General features: G+C 36.3%; 2 protein-coding genes across 3 annotated transcripts; both read right to left on the bottom strand.

The window, feature by feature from the left end:
- Positions 1–2,928: 2,928 nt before the first annotated feature.
- On the bottom strand, positions 2,929–4,245 carry LOC136239960 (TNF receptor-associated factor 3-like). The gene is made up of 2 exons (XM_066030704.1): positions 3,789–4,245; positions 2,929–3,710 (listed from the first exon to the last, which is right to left on the bottom strand). The coding sequence occupies exons 1-2, from the start codon at positions 4,243–4,245 to the stop codon at positions 2,929–2,931; spliced, it is 1,239 nt and encodes a 412-aa protein (XP_065886776.1).
- Positions 4,246–17,149: 12,904 nt separating this feature from the next.
- LOC136239990 (uncharacterized) lies at positions 17,150–22,951 on the bottom strand. Of its 2 annotated transcripts, XM_066030783.1 has the most exons (8): positions 20,863–20,992; positions 20,697–20,816; positions 19,917–20,639; positions 19,384–19,854; positions 18,659–19,327; positions 17,884–18,600; positions 17,349–17,825; positions 17,150–17,299 (listed from the first exon to the last, which is right to left on the bottom strand). In XM_066030783.1, exons 2-8 carry the CDS (start codon positions 20,797–20,799, stop codon positions 17,286–17,288), a joined length of 3,174 nt encoding a protein of 1,057 aa, XP_065886855.1. In that variant the 5' UTR covers positions 20,800–20,816; positions 20,863–20,992; the 3' UTR covers positions 17,150–17,285. The 2 variants fall into 2 exon arrangements, with proteins under 2 accessions (XP_065886855.1, XP_065886853.1); XM_066030781.1 differs by having other exon boundaries at positions 20,697–22,951.
- Positions 22,952–25,817: the final 2,866 nt, after the last annotated feature.

Here is a 25,817-nt window from a genome sequence, read left to right as displayed (position 1 = left end):
GTAGTTGGACTGATAATAGCTATTGTATTTATAGGCCAGGGACTAAGTAACTTTTGTAGGTATACAATACACACACAAGCATGTATATAGTTTACTATACATGTATATAGTTTACTATACATGTGTATAGTTTACTATACATGTATATAGTTTACTATACATGTATATAGTTTACTATACATGTATATAGTTTACTATACATGTATATAGTTTACTATACATGTGTGTAGTTTACTATACATGTATATAGTTTACTATACATGTATATAGTTTACTATACATGTATATAGTTTACTATACATGTATATAGTTTACTATACATGTATATAGTTTACTATACATGTATATAGTTTACTATACATGTATATAGTTTACTATACATGTATATAGTTTACTATACATGTGTGTAGTTTACTATACATGTATATAGTTTACTATACATGTATATAGTTTACTATACATGTATATAGTTTACTATACATGTATATAGTTTACTATACATGTATATAGTTTACTGTACATGTATATAGTTTACTATACATGTATATAGGTCAATGGAAGAGGATTGTGAATACATACTCATGCAAAAAGCTTCTATTTCATGTACATTTTATTAACCTGGCACTATTCCTGACTGAATATCAATCAGAAATAATAGATCACTTCCACTGACTCTATCATTTCCGTCCTCTACTATTAATCCTTGTTGCTACTCTTTCTTTGTTAATATTCCCTTTCTCTAGAACACTATTCCACTTCTACAGCTGTCAAATCAGATGGATTTTTAGTGTCTCCTCTTTGTCACTTTCCTTACTGTAACTTTTAATTGTGCTTTGATCCATTTTTGTGTTGTATTTTGAACTGTTACACTTCCGTGTTCAGTTCTCCATTTTGCAGCTGTGTTGTGCTGTGCATGTATATCATGTGTTTTTGTTTACATATTTATGTGTGTGTGGAGCACACTTGCAGGCTATAAGCCTTCTGTGTACCGACGTCTTTTTGACAAAATTGATAACCTAATCTAATAATAGGTAGCATGCACAATGTTTAGATAAATGTCTAGTAAATTGAAGAGGCTTAATCTCAGCTGATGTAAGATTTTCTTTGTTCTTGTCTGAAAGCTGTTACCATGCACAATACTTCATGCTAACATTTGATTGTTCTATTATTTGAGTGACTGTTTTATTAGAGTATATATTTAATTTAGTGGCTTATCAGTCCCAATAGTTTCATGATAGCAGCATTTGTAGCATTGTTCTGAACAATAATTTTGATTGAGATACTCTAATAAAACAGTCAAGCAATATGAACTACTCTAATGTAACAGTCACTTACCTGTAGTGAAAACATTCCTGCGTACACACCTGGTAGGGTTGTTCTGGAAAACAAGAGTTATCAACACATGTGACTGGGTATAACCTGATCACACACACCAGCAGGGCTTACTACTCAGTAATAATTCCACAATCATTAGGGCATGGCTATTATTGTTCATAGCTTCAGATTAGGAAGAGTATTATTAGATATGCTAAACAACATCATGGGTGAGCCTTAGTGTGAGTTTGTTATGTAGCTCTCTAAGGCTCTCCAATAATGTAGGCAGCTAATCATCTGTTGTTGCTTTTGCAAGGTATATTTCGGAACTATTTTTAGCAACTTTTGATATGCCTAGAAGTTACCATGTTGGTAAACTATGAAATCAAATGGTTACCATGATTGGCAACTTTTAGATTATTGCTAAAATTGGCAGCAATTATAAGTCACCACGAATTGCCAACCCGAGAATTTCCACAGGCTATAAGTAATTTAAACAACTTATTAGTAATCAAATGTAACCTTGCAAATTAAGAAATATGTACACACTTATATAGTATACCATAGACTTTTTGATTGTGGGTTAAAATTCCACTATTGGCAATAATTTATACAGAAGTACTTTTGTTTTGGCTTTCTTACAATTCATTATATTTAACCCAAACCCTAACTAACCACACTAGTGAATTTCCTAATCCTAATAGCAAATCTCCTAACTGTACTAGTAATCCTGTTAGTAAATTTCTAACTCCACTAGCAAAGTTTCTTAATGCTACTATAGTACATTTCAATATTTCTTCTAAGCCTTAATGCCACAATTGGCAAATTGCTTACTCTAGCAATTAAGGGAAATTCAACTGTGAGTATTGGTTTATTAACTGTTGCATAAATGGATTAGGAAATTTGTAGTTGTCACATTTGTTTTGCACTTTACAAAACTGGTAAAAAATGTTCCACAACTGGCAAAATAATAATTTCCAGAATTGGCTTAATTGTTTACCAAAACTGGTATCAAATCACAGAAATCTCTTCCCAATACTAGTACTGTTTTGTGTATGTACAAATGATAATGTAGTTACAATATTATGTATACTGTATATGTGTTGTAGTGTGTGTCTGTTAGTGTGTATGTATACATTAATTATATAATTGTTACCTCAATTATAAGAGTTAACTACGATGAACAAAACACCAACCAATAATCAACAATCATAATCATGTTTTGTCACACAAGATACCATATAGTGGGAAAGTTTTGAGGGATGAAACTTTCGCATAACTGTGCAAAATACGATTTTCACTTTTTTAAATTCATGAAAGTGTAGAAGGCGGGTAATAGCTATGTGTATAAACTGAAAACATTCCACGATTATATTTTCATGAAGTTATCATCACTTGCAAAATTCGTGAAAGTTTTGTCCCTTGAAAATTTCCAGCTATACGGTAGTGTCATACAGATTTATGTTGAACCCATAAAACAAAAAAAAATATTTCCAGAAATTACACTGTATCTAGTTTATAGTCTACTTGAAGGAAGATACTATCATCTTTGAGGTACTGACATGTGGGAGTGATCTTGAGGAGGTGTTCATTGGAAATGAACTGAAAAGCGTATCATATGTACCAGCTACTTATCTTCCCTTTAGTGACCCTATTATGACCATCATCCTGATACTCCCCATTCCCTAAATGATGTTCACTGTTACTGATCTGGTTCAACAACTTCACCTCACAATGTCCCTTCACTGGCCACCTTAACTGATCATCATATGGACCCTTCATGAGGATCAGACCCACTGTCATGTAACCACTAAACACACCAGCAGCATAAACATACAAATACATTTTGTATCCCTTGTGATGAGTATAGAATGAGTCACTGTACCAGTCAACTTTATTATTCTTCTTCTTGTTAAACTCTGACATCTTCACAATCACTGGAACAACTTGATCACCTGATGATAACTTTGATGCTTGATAGCTAACAGTGTTGTACCAGAATATGTTTGGGTCAGTTATTAACTGTTCTATTTGTTGTGTCTTCTCTTCCAGCTTAGTTTCCAGTTCAGTGATCCTCTTCTGAGCAGCAGTTTCAATCTCGGTGATCTTTGTTTGGAATTTGGTCTCCAGTTTAGCTAGTACCTCATCAGTATTGGCAGCTAGTGTGATGTACTCCTTTTCAGCTTTTGTAAGACTTTTAGTGAACTGACGTGTGGCAAAGGACAAGTGTTCTTCCATCTTCTCCTTGTTGTGTTTCTTCTGATCCTTACAAGCCATCCTCTCCTCACAACCCACTACGTGATATTCACACTGGATTAGCTCCAGTGGGCACATCTTCATGTGTTCTTCTACATCATCTCTTAGGACACTACCAACCTCACACTTGTTGGGACAGGCTATTGGGAACTTGGGACACTGTTCCTTGTGTTCACCCTCAATAAACTGATGTTCTCCTGTAATGTGGCAATACTAACAGTCAACCTTATGATGTACACACTCATCCTCAACATGAACAGTCAGATATTGTCGTTGTAAACACTTTCCACAATCATTGGAGCATGGCACATCTTCAAATTGACAATCGTCACTATTTCCAAGGTGATTGATGATGTCATTCACTTCACCCTGCCACTTACATCCATTTTCCTTGTTAGTACAGAACACATGAAGACTCCTGATAGCTCGGTCAGCTTGTCTGTTGTGAAAAGTGACAAATTCTTCATCGCGACAAATGGGACAAGCTTTAGTAATGGTGGTAGATCTCTTTGCAGCCTCAAGACAAGACTTACAAAATATGTGACCACAACATTCGCTAAGATGAGGCTCTCTACTCAGGTTCTGACAAATCTTACACACAAATATATCTAATGGGGTATCCACAAACTGATATTTGTACCCGCCCCCGTCATTGAGCGTGGTGGCTATTGCCATTCTTTCTCTCCTCAGTACAACACCTGATAATGGTAAACACGGTGTAATACTGTGGTAGCTACAGTCGATTGATTGATTGATTGATTGCAGAATTCTTGAAAAAAGTACGCCAATGTTTCCGTAAGACTCCTTGTGAGTAAATTTTATTGCCCTTGCCATGGATTCAACATCAGTTGAACCACACTATTCTTTTTCCTCAGTCTGGCTGATCCGGCGTCACTACAAATAGTTTTCCAGCCCACGGAATATTTACGGCACGGGAAAAAATTCAATAATTCTGCAATTGACTGTACTGTTAGGCGCAATCTGTGAATTTGTGCAGTCTATAAATTGCACTGGGCTTTGTTTGAATTCATAAAATGCGCAACAATTTATAAAGAGATGTCATGCTGACCGACTGGGTGCTGACATATGGCAAGGCAAGATGCGACCTCGGATGCGACACAGTACAGTTGTATCGGTTTCCGACCTACTGTTGTATCGGTTTCCGACCTACTGTCGTTCCAAGTGTTGGATCATGAGATTTCCTCGTGGCAGTATATGCGAGGTGTGAGTTTCACTATGAGTAAATACTGAGTTACGTTGAAACTTCAGAGGATCACAGAGAGCTATTTGAAAGGTCACAGTCTGTAGAGGAAAATATCTTGATCCCAATCACACCTCCAAAAGCAAAACAGTAACGGGAAGTGCCTTAGGGCCACTTTTATTCCTAGTATATGTCAATGATATGCCCTCCCTGGTGCACCATGGTAACCTTTTGCAGTTTGCTGATGACACAACTCTAATTTGTTCTGGAGATACTCATGAAGAAGTTGAGATGAAGTTATCTCACAACCTTGAGCTGATTTCTAAGTGGATCTCTCAGAGTAAGATGCAGCTTAATGTTAACAAATCAAGTGTAATGTAGTTCTCTTCCAAGCACGAAAGTAAAAATATCCTCCTGTCATGATTGATGACCAACCTCTTACAACTGTCACTCAACAATGCTATTTAGGAATAATTTTTGATTGTTGTCTTCAGTAGAATGCTCAGGTGTCTGAAGTGTGTCACAAGTGCTCTTACTATTTATATCTCATTTTGTACTTGTGTATTTGTATGTGTCTGTGTACTCTGATGTGGAAGAACGACTATGCTGAACGTCATGAGTTTAAACAAAAAATCAAATCAAACGGAGAAGGTGCAGAAGATAAGGCCACTCCAAGAAAATTCCTGTTTACCTCAAAAATACATGCAGGCAGGTGGTTCATTATCCATTATCCATTATTCATTATAGATATTTCCACTTGTTTTCAAAATTCATAACTACCTAGCTACAGGTAAGAATGGTATGGTATATTGTCTATGCTAATAGTGACCTGGAAGGTCAAAAAAATAAATTAAAATGTAAGCTGCAACTGACTGTTTATATGACTGCTCTATTAGAGTACCTTGATAGTGCATAGTGAATGGCACTTAGTTCAATGGTCATGTTGTTAGGTTCCCTGTTGGATTGGCTTAGCTTTAGCAATAAATTTTGTATACTAAGTGGTATCAGAATCATATGGACAAGGGAGTGCATAACTCCGTAAACAGCAAAATTCAAACAAAGTAATTTTCCTTACCCGGGGTACTATATGGAGAGAGATTGGAGACGCATGCTTGAGAGTGTGTCAAGTTGCCAGCATTACCGAATGAAGATATGGAAACATTTGCATTTAACAACTACTCTAGATATTCCAGCGTCACTGAAATGTTATCTAACCTTAATTGGCCTACCTTAGCCAGATGCAGGAATGAACAGAAGGCTACAATGTTATTTAAAATTATATCTCACCAAATTGATATTAATGCTGATGATTTCCTTTTTTCTAATCCTAACCTACATCACACCAGAGGCCATGATAAGAGATTTTTAACCCCAATGACCAGAATTGACTGTTATAAATTTTCTTTTTTCCCCTCTGCAATCAATATTTGGAATTCCTTACCCCAACACATGATTGATTTAACAGAGATTGACCAATTCAAGCACAGCCTAGCTGGACTAGTAACTGTTTAATAATTTATCAATGTGTATATATGGTCTTGTGTATAGTAAATATTGTATAATTATATAAGTTTGTTTTCCTTTTGTAATTGACAGTAGCAATTGTACCCTTTTTTGTGCACCATACTCTTTTGAGGTCTGCACAACAATCAATAATAATAATAAAACAAAAGATGAATGGCATGATGGAAGAATACCGTATTTCTATAATTATAAACCGTTAAAAATATTTCGTCGAAGGTAGCATCCGACGAAAATTAATTACGCGAAAATTTTTTACCAACGTAATATTCGAGAAGTTGAATGAATTCGGTAAACTACTTTCTGGCCGCCTGGATCGAGGCTTGGCCATTGGCGTGTCAAGCATATGTCTTTGCTGCAGTCTTTTAAAAACAAAGTTCTCCCTGATCCTAGGAGAGAGGGGTTCGTCTCGCTTCGTCAATTTCGCTGCACATTGGTAATGATGCCATTCCGTGATAGACAGCTACTACAGGACACATTAAATAAAGTATATATGTACAAATATGCAAGTTGCATGGAATGAGCTTCTACCACTCCAGTCCATTGCTTGATTTGTGACGGACAACTTCTAAATCTGGGGCGCAGCCTCCATGGAACTGTTCTGTACCATATGCGTATTTTGTACCATACGCGTATGGTACATACCATATGCGTATACGCGTACGGTACAACCATACGCGTATGGTACGGAAAATCGTACCATCTGAGTATAGCTAACCTGGTATGCGTATAATATTAAGCAGAAGGTTTTTACACTGCCGTACCTATTGACTACGCCTGATGGCACTCTGCTTTCATTTCTGTTCGGGGAAGAGGGAGGGGGGAGGAGCTAGTCTTTCTGTTCAGTGAAGATCGAGATACTCAATAGAGCAATCATATATTTTATTACTATTATATAATTGCAAGACCTCGCATAGCGAGTATAAATGCAATATACAAATCAAATATATAGCTACAGCTAACTAATTACGATTTTATAGTTAATTTATAAGAAGGTTGTTAAACACGGTGATAGATGAAGCTTCAAAAGTCTCTGGTTGCAAGTTGTTCCATATAGCAGTGGAAGGAAAGGAGCTGAATTTATATGTGTCAATTCTAGTGAATGGCAGGGTAAGTTGATCTGATTATAGCTATTCTATTCTCTAGAGCTAAGATCAATTTAGCTTTACTGCATGTGATTAAGATATAATTTACTTTACTGCATGATGCAAACCTATTTAAAATAAAGCACTCCTTAAAATAAAAGAATAACATGATATCTCGCATGACTATATATATATATAAGTGATGAAACTGACATCTTGATTTAGGACAATATATGATAAAAACAATCATGAATTCATCACACTGTTGGCAGATCCAGTCTTGAATTGTGTTAAGTCCTGCTGATCTGGTAGGATCTGATGGAATTCTACATTGTCAAAACTAATAAAGGTCAATCAGCTGGGTTGGAAGCTTTACGAAAAACATGATAACACCTAGCTGCATACAGTATAAGTCTGAAAAGTATAAATCAAAGGAAGGGGATTAAATATAATATGTCTTGATTTATACATAGTCATTGGTGTATGATCTATAACAATGTATCTCGTTGTCTGTTTAACATTTCATTTCATCAAAGTATCTGACAGTTCCACAAAATACATGCAATAGAGCCATCACCCATATAATTATGATGGTTTATGTAAGCACCTGTGGATTATTTTCTTGATGTCTTCTGACTTTTGCACATACTGATTTATTGCCTCGTCCGCCTTATTTGTCATGGATTTCCATCTTGCATTTTTATAATAAATGACTTCATTTATCCACAGTGTAATTGATTTGAAAGTACACAAGCTGGTATACTGTATGCATTCTTTAGAATAGTTGAGTTAAAATGACCAGATTTGTGAAAAGGTACCTTTTCCACACATTTTACATACCAGCAAACAAAATGATGTAACACTTGACTCCTTACACTGATAAACTTGCTCTTAGTATCAAAATGCAGATAGATACTAGTAGCTACTGTACATGCACTCATGGATAGTTGCATGCAGGCAATTATAAGGTATATGTTCAAAAACTTATGAAACCCCGAATTTCAAAATATGCATGGGTCAAATTTTGTCTGTGAAAAAGGTACCTTTTTGCAAATCCAGTCACAAATTATCTAGCTGTTGCATAGCAACTGCACACACTGACAACGTATGGTAAATTTTAATTTTTGTTTCTTCTTCCACGCAGTACATTGTAGCTGCAATTGCTATACATATATTGCTTCTTATTGGATTCATGATCCATTGTTGATACAATGAAAATTCAAAAACTAGGCCATTATTACAAATGCTACTCCTCCTTCATATCTATAATAGAGTTAATGATGTAATGTAATGATGTGACATGATGTAATACAATGTAATTTATGCATACCTGTAACATTAATATTGTTGTATACTGTAGTTGTAAGAGTTGTTATTGTGTACTTTCAGTTATTGATTAATAATATTATATACAATAGTCTGTTTTGCCTATAAATGGTCTGCCTACACTTCCCTACAATTAGAACAATACCCACACATAATATTTATGCGTTTACAAATACTCCTGAAGATAGTCAAAGATTAGTACAATAATTAAAAGCTATGTAGAGCGATATTACCCAAAACTCTACTAGGGGTTTTTCTATACTTGTATATATGAACTTTGTAAAAATGTGTTTGGGTTTAAAGGTGCCCAATTATCCCTTCAACATAAAACAAGAGCAGTATGCTCCTTGTCTTACTCAGAAACTGAAATTTGAAGTTTGATCTTCTAAAGCATTATTTTGGACAAAAGACATCGATTTCTTTTAGACTGTAGAATTGTGCCAGCATATTGATATTCATGATTTTTCAATGAATATAACTGGAATGCATAGTGATATAAACACTAAGCCAGTAGAGGTAGCATTGTAGCTAAATATAAACATAAGATTTTGATATAATTATCCATATACTGCATTCTGATTGGTTACAACATAGCAACCATATTAAATAATTTGCATCCATTGGCAAATGGAGCCAATTTTTTCAGGCATATATATATTATTTCATTAAATATTTTATTCTATTGTTGCTACATATAATCTATTGTTTACCTTAATTTGTTAGTACACTAGCTTCCACTTAAAAATGGATATTTATGCCTGGTGGCACTAAAGGTGTGTTGAACAGACAATTTTAATCAGATGAGCTTGAGAAGTACAATGTATAATGATTGCTCAAACAGAGGAAGACCTGGAGAATGCTGATACAATAACATTGAGGGAGGTAGCAAAGAGATATAACTGTAGAGAAAGTAATGTTTTTAGTTTGCAAATTAATGTAAATCTGCATGGCTGTAGCTTATAGCAATATTAGACATGCTATACTCTAAGACTGATGTGCATAGTAATTAATTGTGCAATAATTTTTTTAAAACTGTAGTTCGCTGAATCTTTGCTATTGAATGAGGCATGTGCATTGCCTGCTGAGATGAAGTAGGAAAATATAACATGGCAGAGATTTTATGGTGAGTTTATATATGAGTTCTAATGTATAGTTCAGTACTGAATGTATATTAAGTAGCATTGTTTTATTATTGTTAAGTGCGTTGTATAGCTACTCGCTACTTACTGTCATGCTTGTGGATGGGAAGACAATGTGTTTAGCTACTCTTATCTGAATGTACTTTTTAAAGTTAACAACATCCACATTAATTTGTGCTGTAGGTCCAGTGTGATGAATATACTATTTACACAGTATATATGTATAAACAAGAAAAGTATGTAAACAAGAAATTGGATCTTCAAAAGAAGAGTGTACATAGTATATAAAAATGCAAATACAGTGAGGAGCCATGTTGCACAACTGATGACACTTACGAAGTTCATTTTTCCAGTTATTAGCTTTGCACAAGCAGTATATGCATATATGTATAATTTAGTTAGAACTTACTAGCTACCATGCATGTTGTAATTGCTCTCCTTGCTTATTTACCCAATTCTGTTGTAAATTATCAGTTATCCACACTTATAATTGAGTATAAATATACCATCTGCATGCTTCTGATAGCTACTGTATAAAGTAGCATACATGCACAGTGCCATTTATGTAAAGTTCTGCAGACAAAGTGAGATCATGTACATAAGATTTAGGTAAATTAGTATAGGACTATAGTGGGAAATGCATGGGCATGCATGACAAGGATAAAATGCATGTGTGCATGTGTGCATGTGTGCTGATGAATAAATTTATAGTTACAGCTCAGTAGTAAGCAGATTATTGTGTTGTGTTCTAAGTTTGCTCAGCTAGAAATGCTTGTAAAGACAGCCCATCGTAGCTAGGTGATGGCAAGGCTGAGAAAAGGCATAATACGCATATGGTACGTACCATACGCGTATGTCTATACCATACGCGTATGGTACGGAAAATCGTACCGTACGCGTATGGTACAAAATACGCATATGGTATAGAACAGAACCATAGATATTGGGGGTTAAATATCTATGATGGAACGGAGATGCCACACTTCAGTTTCGCTGCTTGTCGTTCTGGTTATCAAAAAATGGCGGTATAGAATTAATAAAGTTACGTAATTCATTGTTAAAAAATTTTCGTCGCTTGAGGACACCGGTGAACAGGAGCGTAGCCAGGATTTTTTGAAGGGGGGTTCCAGCACCAGCATAGAGTTACCAGAAGCAGGGGTCTGGGGATGCAGCCCCCAGCCGCTGAGAGATTTTCAATATTTTAATGAATCAAAACTCAGCAAATTGCTATATTTTATGCAAAAAGTACATTAATTATGATGCATATAAGTGTCCCGCGATGAAGGTAGTACTAGATAAAGCCACCTAGTGGAAACAGACAGCATAACACATATATATAGTAATCTGTAAGTGATAGTTATCTCACTGTGGTATAAGAGCCATGAATCCACTGATATAGCTAACTATACAAATATGCATAGCATGAATTCATTTTGCATAACACAAGTGATAAATTACTGGAGCTCTATATCTTTAAACACTGCACACCAAAGCTATAGCAGTATAAGGTCATGCTAAGTTTTGCATTTAATGTTAGAATGTCTGAAAAACTTCATATGGACATGGATATATTTACATGCATGTTCTATTAGAGTATACCTGACTGCTCTATTAGAGTAAATACCTGACTGCTCTATTAGAGTATATGATTATGATTATGATTATGATGTGATTTTGGGTTGAGGCTTAGAAGCCTGTACACCCATTCAATTACATACATATACATACATAAATTAGATGCAATGAACAAAAATTAACTATGAATATAATTATTACATTAACATAAATCTATAGTCATAAAAGTAATTATCTACAGCTGATTTAAAATTATTTAATAAAGAATTTCCTACAATATCACTCGTAAGATTGTTCCAATCATTAATTACTCTAGTACCAAAATAGTTGACCCGACATGAAAGGTGGGCAGGGGGCTTAAGTAATTTATATGCATGCATGACCTCTAGTTTGTGTATTGTGGGAGAAAGTAAAAAAGTTGGAGTGATCCAGATTGAAGTAATCGTTCAACATCTTGAAAAGAAATATTAAGTCACCACGTCTGTGCCTGTACAAAAGAGATGGTAAATTCATTGATGTCAGTCGATCTATGTAAGGCTTGTCTCTTAAAGATGGTACTAGTTTTGTAGCACGCCGTTGCACACCCTCAAGTTTATGTTGATCTAATACATAACGGGGTCCCCAAATTACATTTCCGTATTCTAATATTGGTCGAACCATTGATTTATACAACCGTGATAGTACAAATTCATTCAAATCGATAAAGCTTCTTTTCATACAAGCCAATACCCTGTTCGCTTTCATAGCTACTTCAGAAGCATGTTGGTGGGACTTTAAATTCGCATCAAATATAATACCCAAGTCCTTATGGCAATTAACTGAGTCCAATGAGACACCATTAAGATAGTAGCCTCCAAAGCTGTGTGTGGCTCGACCAAAGTGAATCACTTTACATTTAGTAACATTGAACTTCAGTTGCCACACGTCACACCATTTGGCTAGATTATCTAAATAAGTTTGGAGTTGTACATGGTCTGCCAAAGTAGAAATGGTTCGTATAAGCTTGGTATCATCTGCAAATAAAAACACATGACTTGAGATGGATTTCGGCATATCATTAACGTAAATAAGGAAGAGAAGAGGTCCTAGAATTGATCCTTGTGGAACACCACTCTTCACATCTTGCCAACATGATTTTTCTCCGTTTAAAACAACGCGCTGTCTCCTATTGGATAGAAATCCATCAATCCATCTAAGGAGGTTGCCTGTAATTCCATAGTGTTCAATCTTATACAATAAACGTTTATGTGGCACACTATCAAAAGCTTTCTGCAGATCCATGTAAATAACATCAACAGGTACTCCACGATCAAGTGATTTTGTTAAAATATCCATAACATGAAGTAATTGGGTAGTGCATGAATGGCCCTCTAAAAAGCCAAACTGGTGGGATGTCAACAAGTTATTGGAGTTCAGATGTTCTAGTATATTAGTTTTAATAACGGATTCCATAACCTTAACTACTGTAGATGTAAGACTGACAGGTCTATAATTACATGCAAGATGTTTACTTCCTTTCTTATGAATAGGGGTAACAAAAGCAATTTTCCATTCCGATGGCAGAACACCAGACTGGAAAGACTTATTAAATAAAATGGACAGTGGAACTGATAGTTGGTCAGAAAATTCTTTGAATATACGTGGAGGCCAACCCTCTGGACCTGGAGATTTATCTGTTTTTAGCCTATTCAATTCATCAAATACTAATGAAGCAGTTATTGTTATGTTTTCTAACTTTGACTTTGGTACCGAAGCTCCCGGATCTAGGGCTGGAAAATTGGTTAAATTTTCATTAGTGAAAACACTCGCAAAATATGAATTTAATAATTCAGCCTTCTCTGGATCAGAAGTAGCTGTAGAACCATCAGGACGTTGGATACTATCAATACCAGATCTTGTTTTCATATTTGAGTTTACATAACGCCAAAAATTTTTAGGGCTTCTTCCAATGTTAGAGAAGTAGCTGGTGAATAAGCCTCACTTAGTAGGCTTCATTACTTCGTTGTGGCAAGGCGTTACTCAGTGGGTTACTAACGAGATTAGTAACTTCGTTACTTTCAGTAATAATATTACGTAATATTAGATTCGTTACAGTAACTATATTACTTAGGTAACGCGTTACATTTGTTAGTAAAGTAACTTGAGTTATATTACCTGTTTTTATAGCGTATTTCGTTATATTACTTTGTTACCACAAAAGTAATAATATTACGTAACGCGTTACATAAGTAGCGCGTTACTCCCAACACTGGTAGTAGCACAGGCATAACAAGATTGCCTTTTGTTATACACAGGCGATGTGAAATTACTCCTGTCAACTATATTACATGCTTAAACTTATTGTTCAACTCAACAGCCTTCTTTCGAAGCTAGCTTGGCTGTTGTCATGCAATACAGTGAACGGTGGCAGTCTCTGTTCTGTACATCCTTGTTGTGTGTAAAGATGATGTAACCAATGATATACTTAGTAACACTGGACAACATATTTGAATATGTAGTGCACAGAGTTATATGCTCTCTTGTCCATAGGAGTGATGCAATCCTGGTGGTATTGATGAGTAGTGGCATTATTACAGGGGAACAAATATTGCCTATATGAGATCCAAGTGGCCTCTTTATGTACATCCATGTAATGAATAAGGCTCATTCAAATCAGGGTAGTGACTGGTGGGAATCATCCATAGTAGTTGTGATGAACATGGTGATATGATGTACACATCACCATGGTGACAGCTTTCATCTGCATGCAGAACAGTTTTGTCTCCTGGTATTTTAACAGGATGGTCACTTTTTTGCACATATTTTAAGCTCAATGCAATGATATTTCTGTCTCAGTTAAGTATTAATGTATCCCATTACCAAAATACATGGTCATGTGACATATTAAGGTATACTTTGAGAATGCACTACAGTCATATGAGATAAAACTTTGACGTAATACTCCTGACAAGTATAGAGATCTTTTGTTTTACTATAGGGTAAAAGTTGTCTACTACATAGCAATGTTTGATACATTGCCAAAAAAAATTACTTAATGTCAGTATACTGTCATGTGGTTTTTCTCAATTTTATAGGTTTTGGTTTTTCTATGTAATTTTACATTGGCATGACTTTGTGATTGCATCCTACACTGACAAAAGAAGTTAACAGGTTTCTATATGTATCAAGCAAAGAAGAGCCATTTCAGCAGTGTATAACAGTTATAAGTTTGAAGTGATTTAAATTGGTTTTTAATCAGTTAATTTTTTCGCTATTAAATAAAAATTTTAAGGTCAATAATTTAACATTAAAAATTCCACTCATCAAATGGTTTGAACTCAAATCAGATAATACAGGGCAGTGTTTACATTAATTTTAATTCAACCACTTCACCGTGGAAAACTATTCCATTTTGATTAATTTATAATTATGTTAGCATAAATAACAAAAGGACATAGCGCATGCTTCCATATATATATACATGTTCATATGTACATTACTTGTGTTGTATCCTCTATCTCAACAGGAAACATCTACACAGAGCTGCTCTACAATTTAAACGCCCTAAAATATTAGAATACAAACATATAGTCTAAATCAGACAAAATTAAAAACAGAACCTAATGAAATATAAAAGTATACGGGAAAGTCATTAAAATAGCCATGCTACTATTTGTAGGATCTATCAGGCAACGTGGCGTGTCATGTGTGTGGGCGGGTGGAAAATTAATCTAACAGTTGGCTAATCACTAATGCTGGTAGACTGGATAATAAATACATGCACCATTAGTTAGAAAAATTAAGCTGTTAGGGCGTTTGGCTCACATTGTACAAAAAACTTTTTAAAAATAAAACCTAAAAAAATATTGAAAACTTTAAAAAATATTAAGTTTCAATAGTAGAAATACAGTAAATAACTACTCCCACAGCACACTCACGCTAACTCACTCACTCACTCACTCACTCACTCACTCACTCACTCACTCACTCACACACACACACACACACACACATACACACACACACACACACACACACACACACACACACACACACACACACACACACACACACACACACACACACACACACACATACACACACACACACACACACACACACAAAGCTATGCTATGGAACGTAACTTAGGTTGGATACAAGGTTAAAGGTAATGGCAGATTACAAACAAAATCAGACTGTTATGGTGTTGCTATATTAAGATGTTTCGCATACAAATGCACACAACCCTATTTATACAGAGTTTTTTGGTAATGTATTTTCTTATGACAGCTAGATTTGGCAGTACTTCACTACAACCATCGTGATCATCATCTTCACTGATGGACAGCTAGATTGGCAGCACTTGACTGTATAACCATCGTGATCATCGTCTTCATCGATCAATACCTACAAATACAAAGGAAAGCATAGTTAGAGAGCTGGCATGCATGCAGTAGGTTTATTAATACACTATAGCTATAGACATTGTGTGCATACACCTTTCATAATGCCTCACATGAAGATGAGCATGTTTCTTGTGTGCATATATGTTACATTTTCCCTACCATCAGAAATTTTCTAACTATGCCCCTGATACAAATAACTATCTTAATGAGCTAATTCACCAATAAAATTGATATTTGAACCTTTAAAATATTAGCAGTTGGGAGCTGTGCCACCAGATTCTGCTACTGGTAATTGCTGGTGGAAACCCCCTTGGCTATGTTCCTGGATAATATGCTTATTACTAATGACCACTTATATTCAGAATGTCTGCAAGCTTCAATAGAGCCACAGTTCCAAATTCTAATGTAGAGTTTTGTGTAATTTGCATTTTAACATTTCCCTTCCAGGGGCGGATCTAGGATTTGTAAAAGGGGGGGGGCTAACTCAAGGTTGGGTAGAGGTGTGCAAAGCACACTTCCCAGCATGCAAAGCATGCTGGAACTAGGGGGGTCTGGGAGCATGCCCCCCCAGGAAAATTTTGAAAAATAGATGCTAAAATACTGCAATTTGGAGACATTTCCACATAAAATTCATAATATTTTCTGCCTGTAGATATTTTATATACTGCCTTTAGATTATAGGTATGGCTCTCTAAAGCATTTTGCTAATGGAAAAGTTTGGTAGGTACAGACAACCAAATACATGATGCACCCCTCTCACAATTGCACAATACTGAATAGGTGCATGTTAGAATTATTAAGAATGTTGAAAGTGGAAAATTTTGAAATTTGAGCAATACAAGAATGAATCTGAGAGCATTTTCAATGGAAATCGTGCACTTGAATTAAGTATTGCCATACATAGTAACTACACTAGTAGATGAAAGAAGCCCTTTAAACAGACCAATGCACTTCATTGTATGTATAGGTGCTGGCAGATTTGAAAATATTCCATAACAGAACCAACTACATGTTTCCAGTGAATGTTCTATTAGAGTAGTTAGCTGACTGCTCTATTAGAGTATCTCGATCTTGTACACCTCCAATGCTCATCCGGGTCCTTGTTACATAAACTTTAGCATAAATCCACTGATAATACCTTGGAAAGATGTTTATAAGGTAATTTTATGAGTATTTGTATTATTAGTGATCATATAATTATGCTAAGACAAAATTTCATTATAGTACTCAGCATATTGATCAAGTAAAGCCTAAACATGAAGGGGGGGGGGGGGGGGGGGGCTTCAGCCCCCAAAGCCCCCCCCCCGGATCCACCCCTGCCTTCATTCCTATTTCCTATTTCAAACATAGACTCTAAAGTGCATTTTAATTTAATGTTAAACTCAATGTATAGTGCTGTACAACAATGTTATATACAACTAAAATGTTTGTATGTGTGTATAGCACTTATTGTGTGTATAGCACTCAGTCAAGGTACACAATCTCATCCGAGTAATTCTAAATGGTAATAAAATGTAAAGTTAAGTGACATAATGAGGGTACTTACTGAAATGGCAAAGAGAGCCAGTATAACCACTGCGGCAATGGCAAAACGTTCTTTTACGGCCAAAGCGTAAGATGGTTACACATCTGCCACCATTAAGACAAGGGCAATCAGGTGTTGGTGAGGGAGTTGGAGAGCTGGTAATAACCACAGTAGATGTACTTGTTGGACTGGCTACAACTCTGCTAGTACTGGTGGGAACTATACTGGTTGGACTTGGGTTAGGGAAGGTGAAAGGCGTTGTCAGACTTGTTTGAGAAAATTTATTACCCTCACAATCATACCCCTCTAACACGTATCTAAATGATTCATTAGGAATTGTGATTTCTCCAATAAGAAATCCACTGCAAGGTAGTAGTTGAGTTGCATTAAACACTTGACCATCAGTTGTTGAAACAAACTTCAGAACCACTGGTCTGACATCAGTCACTGTTATTTTTTCCATTTGAGAAGATGACACAACAACAATTCCTGCACTACCTGTAATAGTAACACAATATTTAATATAATTAAGTTGAGTGTATGTGGTAGGACTTACCTGGAATTGGGATTTCAAAATCATCTTCCAAATGCTCAACAAAGAAATCCAGACTAGATGTCATGGATACAGTGTGTTTAAATTGTCCTGATGAACACACATGATATTCTCCAACCTCTATACTATCATTACTATATGTTGCAATAGATCCCCTGGTAGACACTAGGCTTGATAGGCCAGATGGACTAGTAACATTAATAGTGCTGGTAACAGAAGAGAATAGAATGTTGACTGAAGTTGTGAATATTGATGTGGAGAATGTAACACAAAATCGTGATGGAGATGGGACAGCTCTTCTTTTCCGTTTACCTTCTTCATCATCTCCTAAAGTAAATCTTCCTGCTCTGTCAGCAAACTCAACAAAAGCTTCAAAGTCATCAATACGATTTACAACAATACCAAATGTTGCATTGGCCACTTCTATATATGGACTAAAGTCACCACAACCAGAACGACTGAGAAAGAAGTGAATAGAATTATGTAGCTCGGTAGCTTTATCTATCACTTCTTGTGTCCTGTTTACATCTTTAGGAGAAGCATCAGTTAGTACAATGACATTGGAGTCAGGATTAGCAAGACTGAGAGCATTGAGAATACCAGTCATGCCAAGTTCAGGACAGTCACCTCCTCCATTAGCTTTTATAGCATTAACTGCAGTCTCAAGTGCAGTCAATTCAGCAACACTACTAGCAGAATAAATCTGTGGAACTCCAACCCCTATAGTACACAAAACAGTATAACTACAGCTGACACTATAGGCAGTATCAAAACATACCTGGATCATTGAAGGTCGTCAAGATGTAAGCTAGTGGTTCAGATCTTTCAGTTTTGATGAAGGAACGGATAAGCCTCTGGACTGAACTGATTTCTGCAGACATACTACCAGTGTCATCTACAACAAATGCCAAGGTTGGGGGTACTGGACTAAACAAGACGATTCCAAATATGGTAGTTATTCTGTCACTATCAAGAGAATCAAAGAAGTCCTCTAACTCATCAAATGAATCTCCTTGTCTCTTTACTTTCTTTCCATCATCAGCTGGTGATAACAAGCTCCTTAAACACAATAGTGTACCATACACTTTTCTTGCCTCGTTAATATCACCAGCATCTGATAAGGTAAAAAATCTTTTGGTAAGATCTGGAATATCATCTGGTCTAACCCTGGACTCCTCTGGAGCAGCACAAGCTCTGAATGTAGCAGAAGCTATTTCACTCACAGCTTCTTGAAATTGTCTAAATCCTGCAGGTGAGCTGGACACCTTCAAACTGTCTGTGATTTGTTCATATACTTCCTTGTCAGATAAATCATCATCACTTAGAGTAGGATCCATTAGTACTCTTGAAAAGACTTCTCTAACTGACTCTTTGGTTGTGTTTGTTGCTTCAGTTCTTGGCTCCACATACTCTTCAATAATAATAGGACATTCCTCAAGAGCAACAACTGTTAATTAAGCCAGTAACATATAAATAATAGCACTGCATCAATTAGTTACTTACCTATGTTACACCCACGTCCAGTAAATCCCTTGGAGCAACCTGATGGTGTACTTGTTGGGATGCTAGTAGGGATGGTTGTTGATGTACTTGATGATATTGAAAACAAAACCACAGAGGAAGTGTGCAATACTGAAGTATACAAGATCACTGGAGTAGAACTATGAGCCACCGATGTAGATGTTGGGGTAATGGTAGAAGTGGTATCAGGTGTTGGTACTTCACACTCTACATTTTCAGCTTCAATCAGAGCATCTCTGGTCCTAGTAAACCTGTTGCCATCAGTATCATAACCTTCTAGTTGATATCGGAAAGGAGCATTTGGAACAATGATCACTCCAGTAAGCAAACCATCACATCGTGTTAAAGCATTTGAAGAAACAGCACCATCAGCCAATACAAGATTAAGAAATACTTCATCAGTAGAAATATCATCAATTCTTGATGAAGAAATTAATAACCTGACTGGAGTACCTGAGATAAATAAATAAATAAACAGATACTTACTAGGATGGCAGTTGTATGTTGTTACTTACCTGGAACTGGTAGTGAGGTACTTGAAATATCAGCATCAATATAGTCAACAAAGAAATCTAGATCAGATGTGGTTGATAAAGAATGTTTAAATGTTCCTACAGAGCACACACTGTACACTCCTGCCTCTGGATCATTATTACTGTATGTGGCAATAGTTCCACTAGTTGTTACTGTCTCTACTACACCTGAAGGACCTGTAATGGTGATGGCTGAACTAACTGATGAAAAGAGAATATTTATGGATTGAGTAAATGTTGATGTTGAAAATGTGATACAGTTTTCTGGTGTCTGTCTTTTCTTCTTACTTCCACTATCAGTGTCTACAAGGTCAAAGGAGAATCTACCTACTTTGTCAGCAAACTCAACAAAAGCTTCAAAGTCATCAATACGATTTACAACAATACCAAATGTTGCATTGGCCACCTCTAAATATGGACTAAAGTCACCACAACCAGAACGACTGAGAAAGAAGTGAATAGAATTACGTAGCTCAGTAGCTTTATCTATTACTTCTTGTGTCCTGTTTGCGTCTTTTGGAGAAGCATCAGTTAGTACAATGACATTGGAGTCAGGATTAGCAAGACTGAGAGCATTGAGGATACCAGTCATGCCAAGTTCAGGACAGTCACCTCCTCCATTAGCTCTTATGACATTAACTGCTGCTTCAAGTGCAGTCAATTCAGCAACATGACTGGCAGAATAAATTTGTGGAACTCCAACATCTGTAACAAAGAAATATAATTATGTAGTAAAGGAAGTTGAAAGTTAACATAACATACCTGGATCATTGAAAGTAGTCAAAATGTAAGCGAGTGGGTCAGATCTTTCAGTTTTGATGAAGGAACGGATAAGCCTCTGGACTGAACTGATTTCAGTAGACATACTACCAGTGTCATCTACTACAAAAGCCAAGGTTGGTGGTAATAGGTTAAATATATCACCAACCCCAAATATCGTAGCTACACGACTTCCATTAAGAGAGTCGAGGAACACTTCTAACTCTTTAAGAGGATCTCCCTGTCGCTTCCTACTGTCTGCATCTCCAGTTGACAACAGGTCCCTCAAGCAAAGCAGCTGGCCATAAACTTCACGAGCTTCACTGATGTTACCAGCATCTGTTAGTCTGATGAAACTTTTTGTGAGTTCTGGAATATCATCTGGTCCAACTCTGGACTCTTCAGGTGCTGAACAAGCATCAAATGTAGCTGCAGCAATTTCACTAATGGCCTCTTGAAACTGCACAAACCCAGATGGTGTGGAGGTCACTCCAATACTAATGGCAATGTGCTCATACACCTCCATATTTGTGAGGGAGCTATTGGTAATAGCAGAGCTGTTCAGTACCCTAGAGAATACACTTCGAACAGCTCCTTGGACTGTTTTGACTGCCTCCATCCGTTTTTCCACAGATTTTTCTGAAGGACAACTAGACAAGCCTGTCACAATTCCAGCAAGAGCCAGAATTGTCACACTAAACTTGAGCAAAATCATTTTGGTTTTGTGAACCATCAGGAACACTACCTCCTTTTATACTGTACAAACCTTGACCACATGCATGACATGAGCTATGATCTGTCTGTCAGTTTTTTATTAAGATAAGTCAGCTAATAATGGCAAACCACATATAACCATTTCCTTGACTACAAAAATAATTTTTAAGCTTCTAAAGGTATACAGTATCAAAAGGGCACATTTTTGCTTTACAGTGAAATAGAATAGCAGAACTATTATTACTATTTTGAAATTCACCATAACATACATGTGTTTAGGGGATTGCAGGACTGCACAATGCTTGAGTTCAACTTGAACTATACAGACTGATGTGTTGGCTAATAATAGTAGCAGTCCTAAGCACTACTGGTGGACAGCAACATCAGTGATCTTCAATCTTTTGAAATAAGAGGGAAGGTTATTAGACAATGAACCCAAGGCTCCGAAAAGCAAGTGGTACAACAGTTACTTTAGTGTTCCATAAAGTCTGCAGCTCTACAACCAGATCTAAATACTTCTCAATTTTTTCTGATTCCTTACAAGTAACATTCCTATCCATTACACAGGCATTGTCAATCAGGTAAGTACATCTGTCATTTTTGTCCATGAACACTAAATCTGGGAAATCCTCCTGTCAGCAAAGATGTTGAAGTCATACAGCAGTTTGTAACGTGCATTCTCTAGAACTGGTTCAGTCTGGTGCTTGCACCAATCAGTTGAACAAGGAAAGTCACAGTTACCGCATAAGCACCAATGCACTGCTGATGCAACAGCATTATGACGTTCTAAGTAGATAGTCTGAGCTGGACAGCCAACTACTATGTGTTCGATGGTCTCAGGAAATTGCCTACATCTCCTACACAAGTCAGATATTATTATTATTACTGGGCCCACCAGGGCACATACAACCAAGTACAACCAGTCATCCACCAATGGGACATGTAAAACAGTGCATGGCCAGCACAGTGTGTGTGGGTGGAAAAGATACACATATAGTAAACATAAGTGCATGATACATTATGGAATTACAATCCTGAGGGCCTACTACTATTATATTGTCTTGATTATATTACTTGACCACATCATGCATCGTCACTTCTCCTCAGTGCATGATTCTCACAAGTTGAGGTGCAAGTGCATACTCTCACATCTATGGTATTGAATCTCATGCCTGCAAGCAATGAAGCTTAAACATCAGTCCATTAAATAACAGTCGATAAAATTTAGTATCTCTACAAAATTAGTCACAGTGTCACATTATTCTCCTCATGTTAATGTTTAATGAGGATGGATCGGGGTACTGGATTAAGACATGGCTGCTCGAGTTGCCAAGAGCAGTCTGGGGGGGATGCTCTCCTAGGAAATTCAGCTTTGAAAATGAACTATGTAATCTGAGAGTGAACTTGGTAACAATTTTCACTAAAAAATCTTTAAAGCTGACATTTTTTTAGGAGTTGATTGATATACATAGGCTGTTTATGCTTGTTCTGCTGGTATCAAGACAAGTGTGGTCCAAGAAGCCGGCACGCCACACCGTGGGTCAAGATGTTAAGCGTAATTTGTGAATTTGTGCAGTTTATAAATTGCGCTGCACATTTTGTGAATTCATTGCACCATAGATACAGTATACTTGTATCTATGTATATAGGTTGGTATATAGGTATATGTACCAATATATAAACATATATATATACATATATATATATATATATATATATGTATGTATATTATACTATATATATATATATATATATATATATATATATATACATATACTATATACCAGTACTATATACCTATATACCTTGTATATATATACCAACCTCTAGTTGGTATACTGTATCTATGTTTGCACAACACTGAATTTAATTGCAGGGGTGCCATGGCTGACCTCGGTGCTGACATAGCAAGGGCGAGAAACTCGCCTGTTTTTGGTTTTAGTGCTCACCTGTTAATAGACCATGAGTCTTCTTCAAGGTGTGATGTGAGGTGTGACGATGAGTTGCAAGTGACGAATGAGGTATCATCGCGACAGTAGCCAGTGGTGAGGTCAGTCTGAAGTGAGCTGTTCGAAGTGAAGAGTTATGCCGTAAGGTTACAGAAAGTTCACTTTAATATATGGAATCATACGTTGGCGGCCCAAAACACACAAGGCAAACTGAACTCGGAAAAAGGCACTCTTTTAACTGACTGATGGTTGGATGAAAAGTTAGGAGGAATGCCAGAAGTTTGCTCTATAGACCCAACATTAAACCACTCAGTTTCTGTGTGGGACTGAACTGTAAAGAAAGTAATGAGTTTAGACATGATATGTGCACTCTACTGAAAATGGTGCATGTAGGCTACTATGCTGAGGAAGTAGCTAACTGAAAAGGTATGACAGTATAGCCATTACAATCACTTTTGATGTAATTGATGAATTTAGTCGTATAATCTTACTTGAACTATGCATTACCAGTATGGGACCCCCTTTGATTCAATTCCATGTCTAATCTTCAACAGCAGTTACAGCAAATCAGATTGTTCGTTTCAAAACTAGGGTAATGTTTGTTGTTACTCACACAAATATACCATGTCACATTTTGGAATATTATACTAGTTACACTCATTTACAGTGGTTAAAGTTTCCTGTTCCTTAACTTATTGTTTGTACCGTGTTCCATCATCATTCCATTCTACCAAGGAAATTTCACTTTTCCTTTCAATTCTGTTTGGTAGCCAGATAAATTATCGCACCAGAACTACAGTACATTTTGCTAATCCTACAGTATGTGATGTCATCTGGCCATCACGTAAAACTTTTCAATAGAAAGTCACTCATCTGTGGAATTTCTTGCTGGCTGACATTAAAAAGCTTCCTGATTTTCGGAGCTGTGTAAAAGGCCATTAACATAATTAAGCGTTGCCATTATATTATATGGTGTAGTGTTATATGTGTATCCATGCAGATTACTATCAGGGTTTCTAATCCTGTATCAGGACTTCCAATCCTGCCAGTATGCTGATTGACTTGTTTAAACCTTTAAATAATGTGAAACACAAATATATTAACAAAGCTACAACCTTGATTTTTATGCAGACCATTTAACAGTTAAAATTAATGTTTATTTGTTTGTAGAACCATCGGATGACTAATGCCATTCTTGCAGGATGATTGGTTTTCAGAAATTGATACAGCTCACTTGGTGAGAGTTTTAATCCATATTGAAGAACAATAATGCATTTGAAAAATGTGCTATCTCCATAGGTAAAGCGCAACAAATTGCTTGTACGTTGGGATATCATGTACGGTTTTTAAGGAGGCATAGTTACAGCAAGACAGGATGACAATGGTTATGACCATGTATATCAAGATATGGAGCTGTTATAACTGGATATTGTATATTGGATAACATATAGCTGTATGTCTGATGTCAATCAAAACATTTTATATATTGTGCAACACTTTTTAAAAAAAAATAGCAGCTACGCAAGTCATAGCTACCAGCTATGAGAATGAGAGAGAATACTGACAATCTTAAGATTAGGTAGACCTTAATGATAAAAGAAGCAGAGTATCTCAACTGTCTATCACTGAAAACTGTTATCTGAGTTGATTTTAATATTAGCTGGGCCATTGTCCTAAAATGATCACATGATGCCATGGATACACTACAAGACGAAATAAAATTTTGGAGAACAAATGGCTGCATGTAGCTGACACTGTGAAAGATGGCAATACCTTCAGTAGGATAAAAATCCAATACCAGAATATAATGGATATGCCACCAAGAAAAAAGTACAATTCCAGTGTGTGGTAGCATCGCAGGCTGTAACTACGTATAGACACAATAATATAGTTTATGGTATGTAGGTAAATAAACAGCAGCAAACACAACCACACAGCAACTATCAGCCTAAGGGCACATTTTGTGTATGTTGTGTTTGTTATCTTCATCAGGTTGCATGGGATGTATTTTCCCTGGCACCGAAAGGCATCAGGTAGACAGCTATACATTATCACACAAACTTATCAGTTGAAAAATGTGCTGACGTTCTCCACACAATGGCCTGCCAGGCCCAGTATGAAACTACTGGTAGCTTACACCTACAGGCCTTCAGAACTTGTGCTGTAGACCTTAATAACTTTTTTTTTAAATCAATGGTGTGGCAATGGAAAAATGATGTGTAACACAATACTGCTGTACAGGAGATACACATTATACTGTAGAATTATATGCAACAATATTGACAACATTGAAGATGGAAACAATTCAGCTAGCAAGCCAGGTAAAGAATGAACAGAAGTATATAAAAATAAAACAAACAAATACACAGCAAACAAACAATCAACAATGTTAACATGAAAATCTTTTAATCTTGTTCGTATCCACTGGCACCTGGCATGGTAACTTGGAACTCACTGTGCC

This window comes from Dysidea avara, chromosome 12 (genome assembly GCF_963678975.1).
Source record: "Dysidea avara chromosome 12, odDysAvar1.4, whole genome shotgun sequence".
Taxonomy (NCBI): domain Eukaryota; kingdom Metazoa; phylum Porifera; class Demospongiae; order Dictyoceratida; family Dysideidae; genus Dysidea; species Dysidea avara.
This window is presented reverse-complemented; position numbering and strand designations above follow the sequence as displayed.

Coding starts and splice junctions, on each gene's coding strand:
- LOC136239960 (XM_066030704.1), bottom strand. CDS start 4,245: ATGGCAATAGCCACCACGCTCAATGACGGGGGCGGGTACAAATATCAG. Junction 3,711..3,788: donor TGTACATCATAAGGTTGACT/GTTAGTATTGCC, acceptor AGTTCCCAATAG/CCTGTCCCAACAAGTGTGAG.
- LOC136239990 (XM_066030781.1), bottom strand. CDS start 21,426: ATGGTTCACAAAACCAAAATGATTTTGCTCAAGTTTAGTGTGACAATT. Junction 19,855..19,916: donor TACCTCACTACCAGTTCCAG/GTAAGTAACAAC, acceptor TATTTATCTCAG/GTACTCCAGTCAGGTTATTA. Junction 18,601..18,658: donor GACGACCTTCAATGATCCAG/GTATGTTTTGAT, acceptor TGTGTACTATAG/GGGTTGGAGTTCCACAGATT.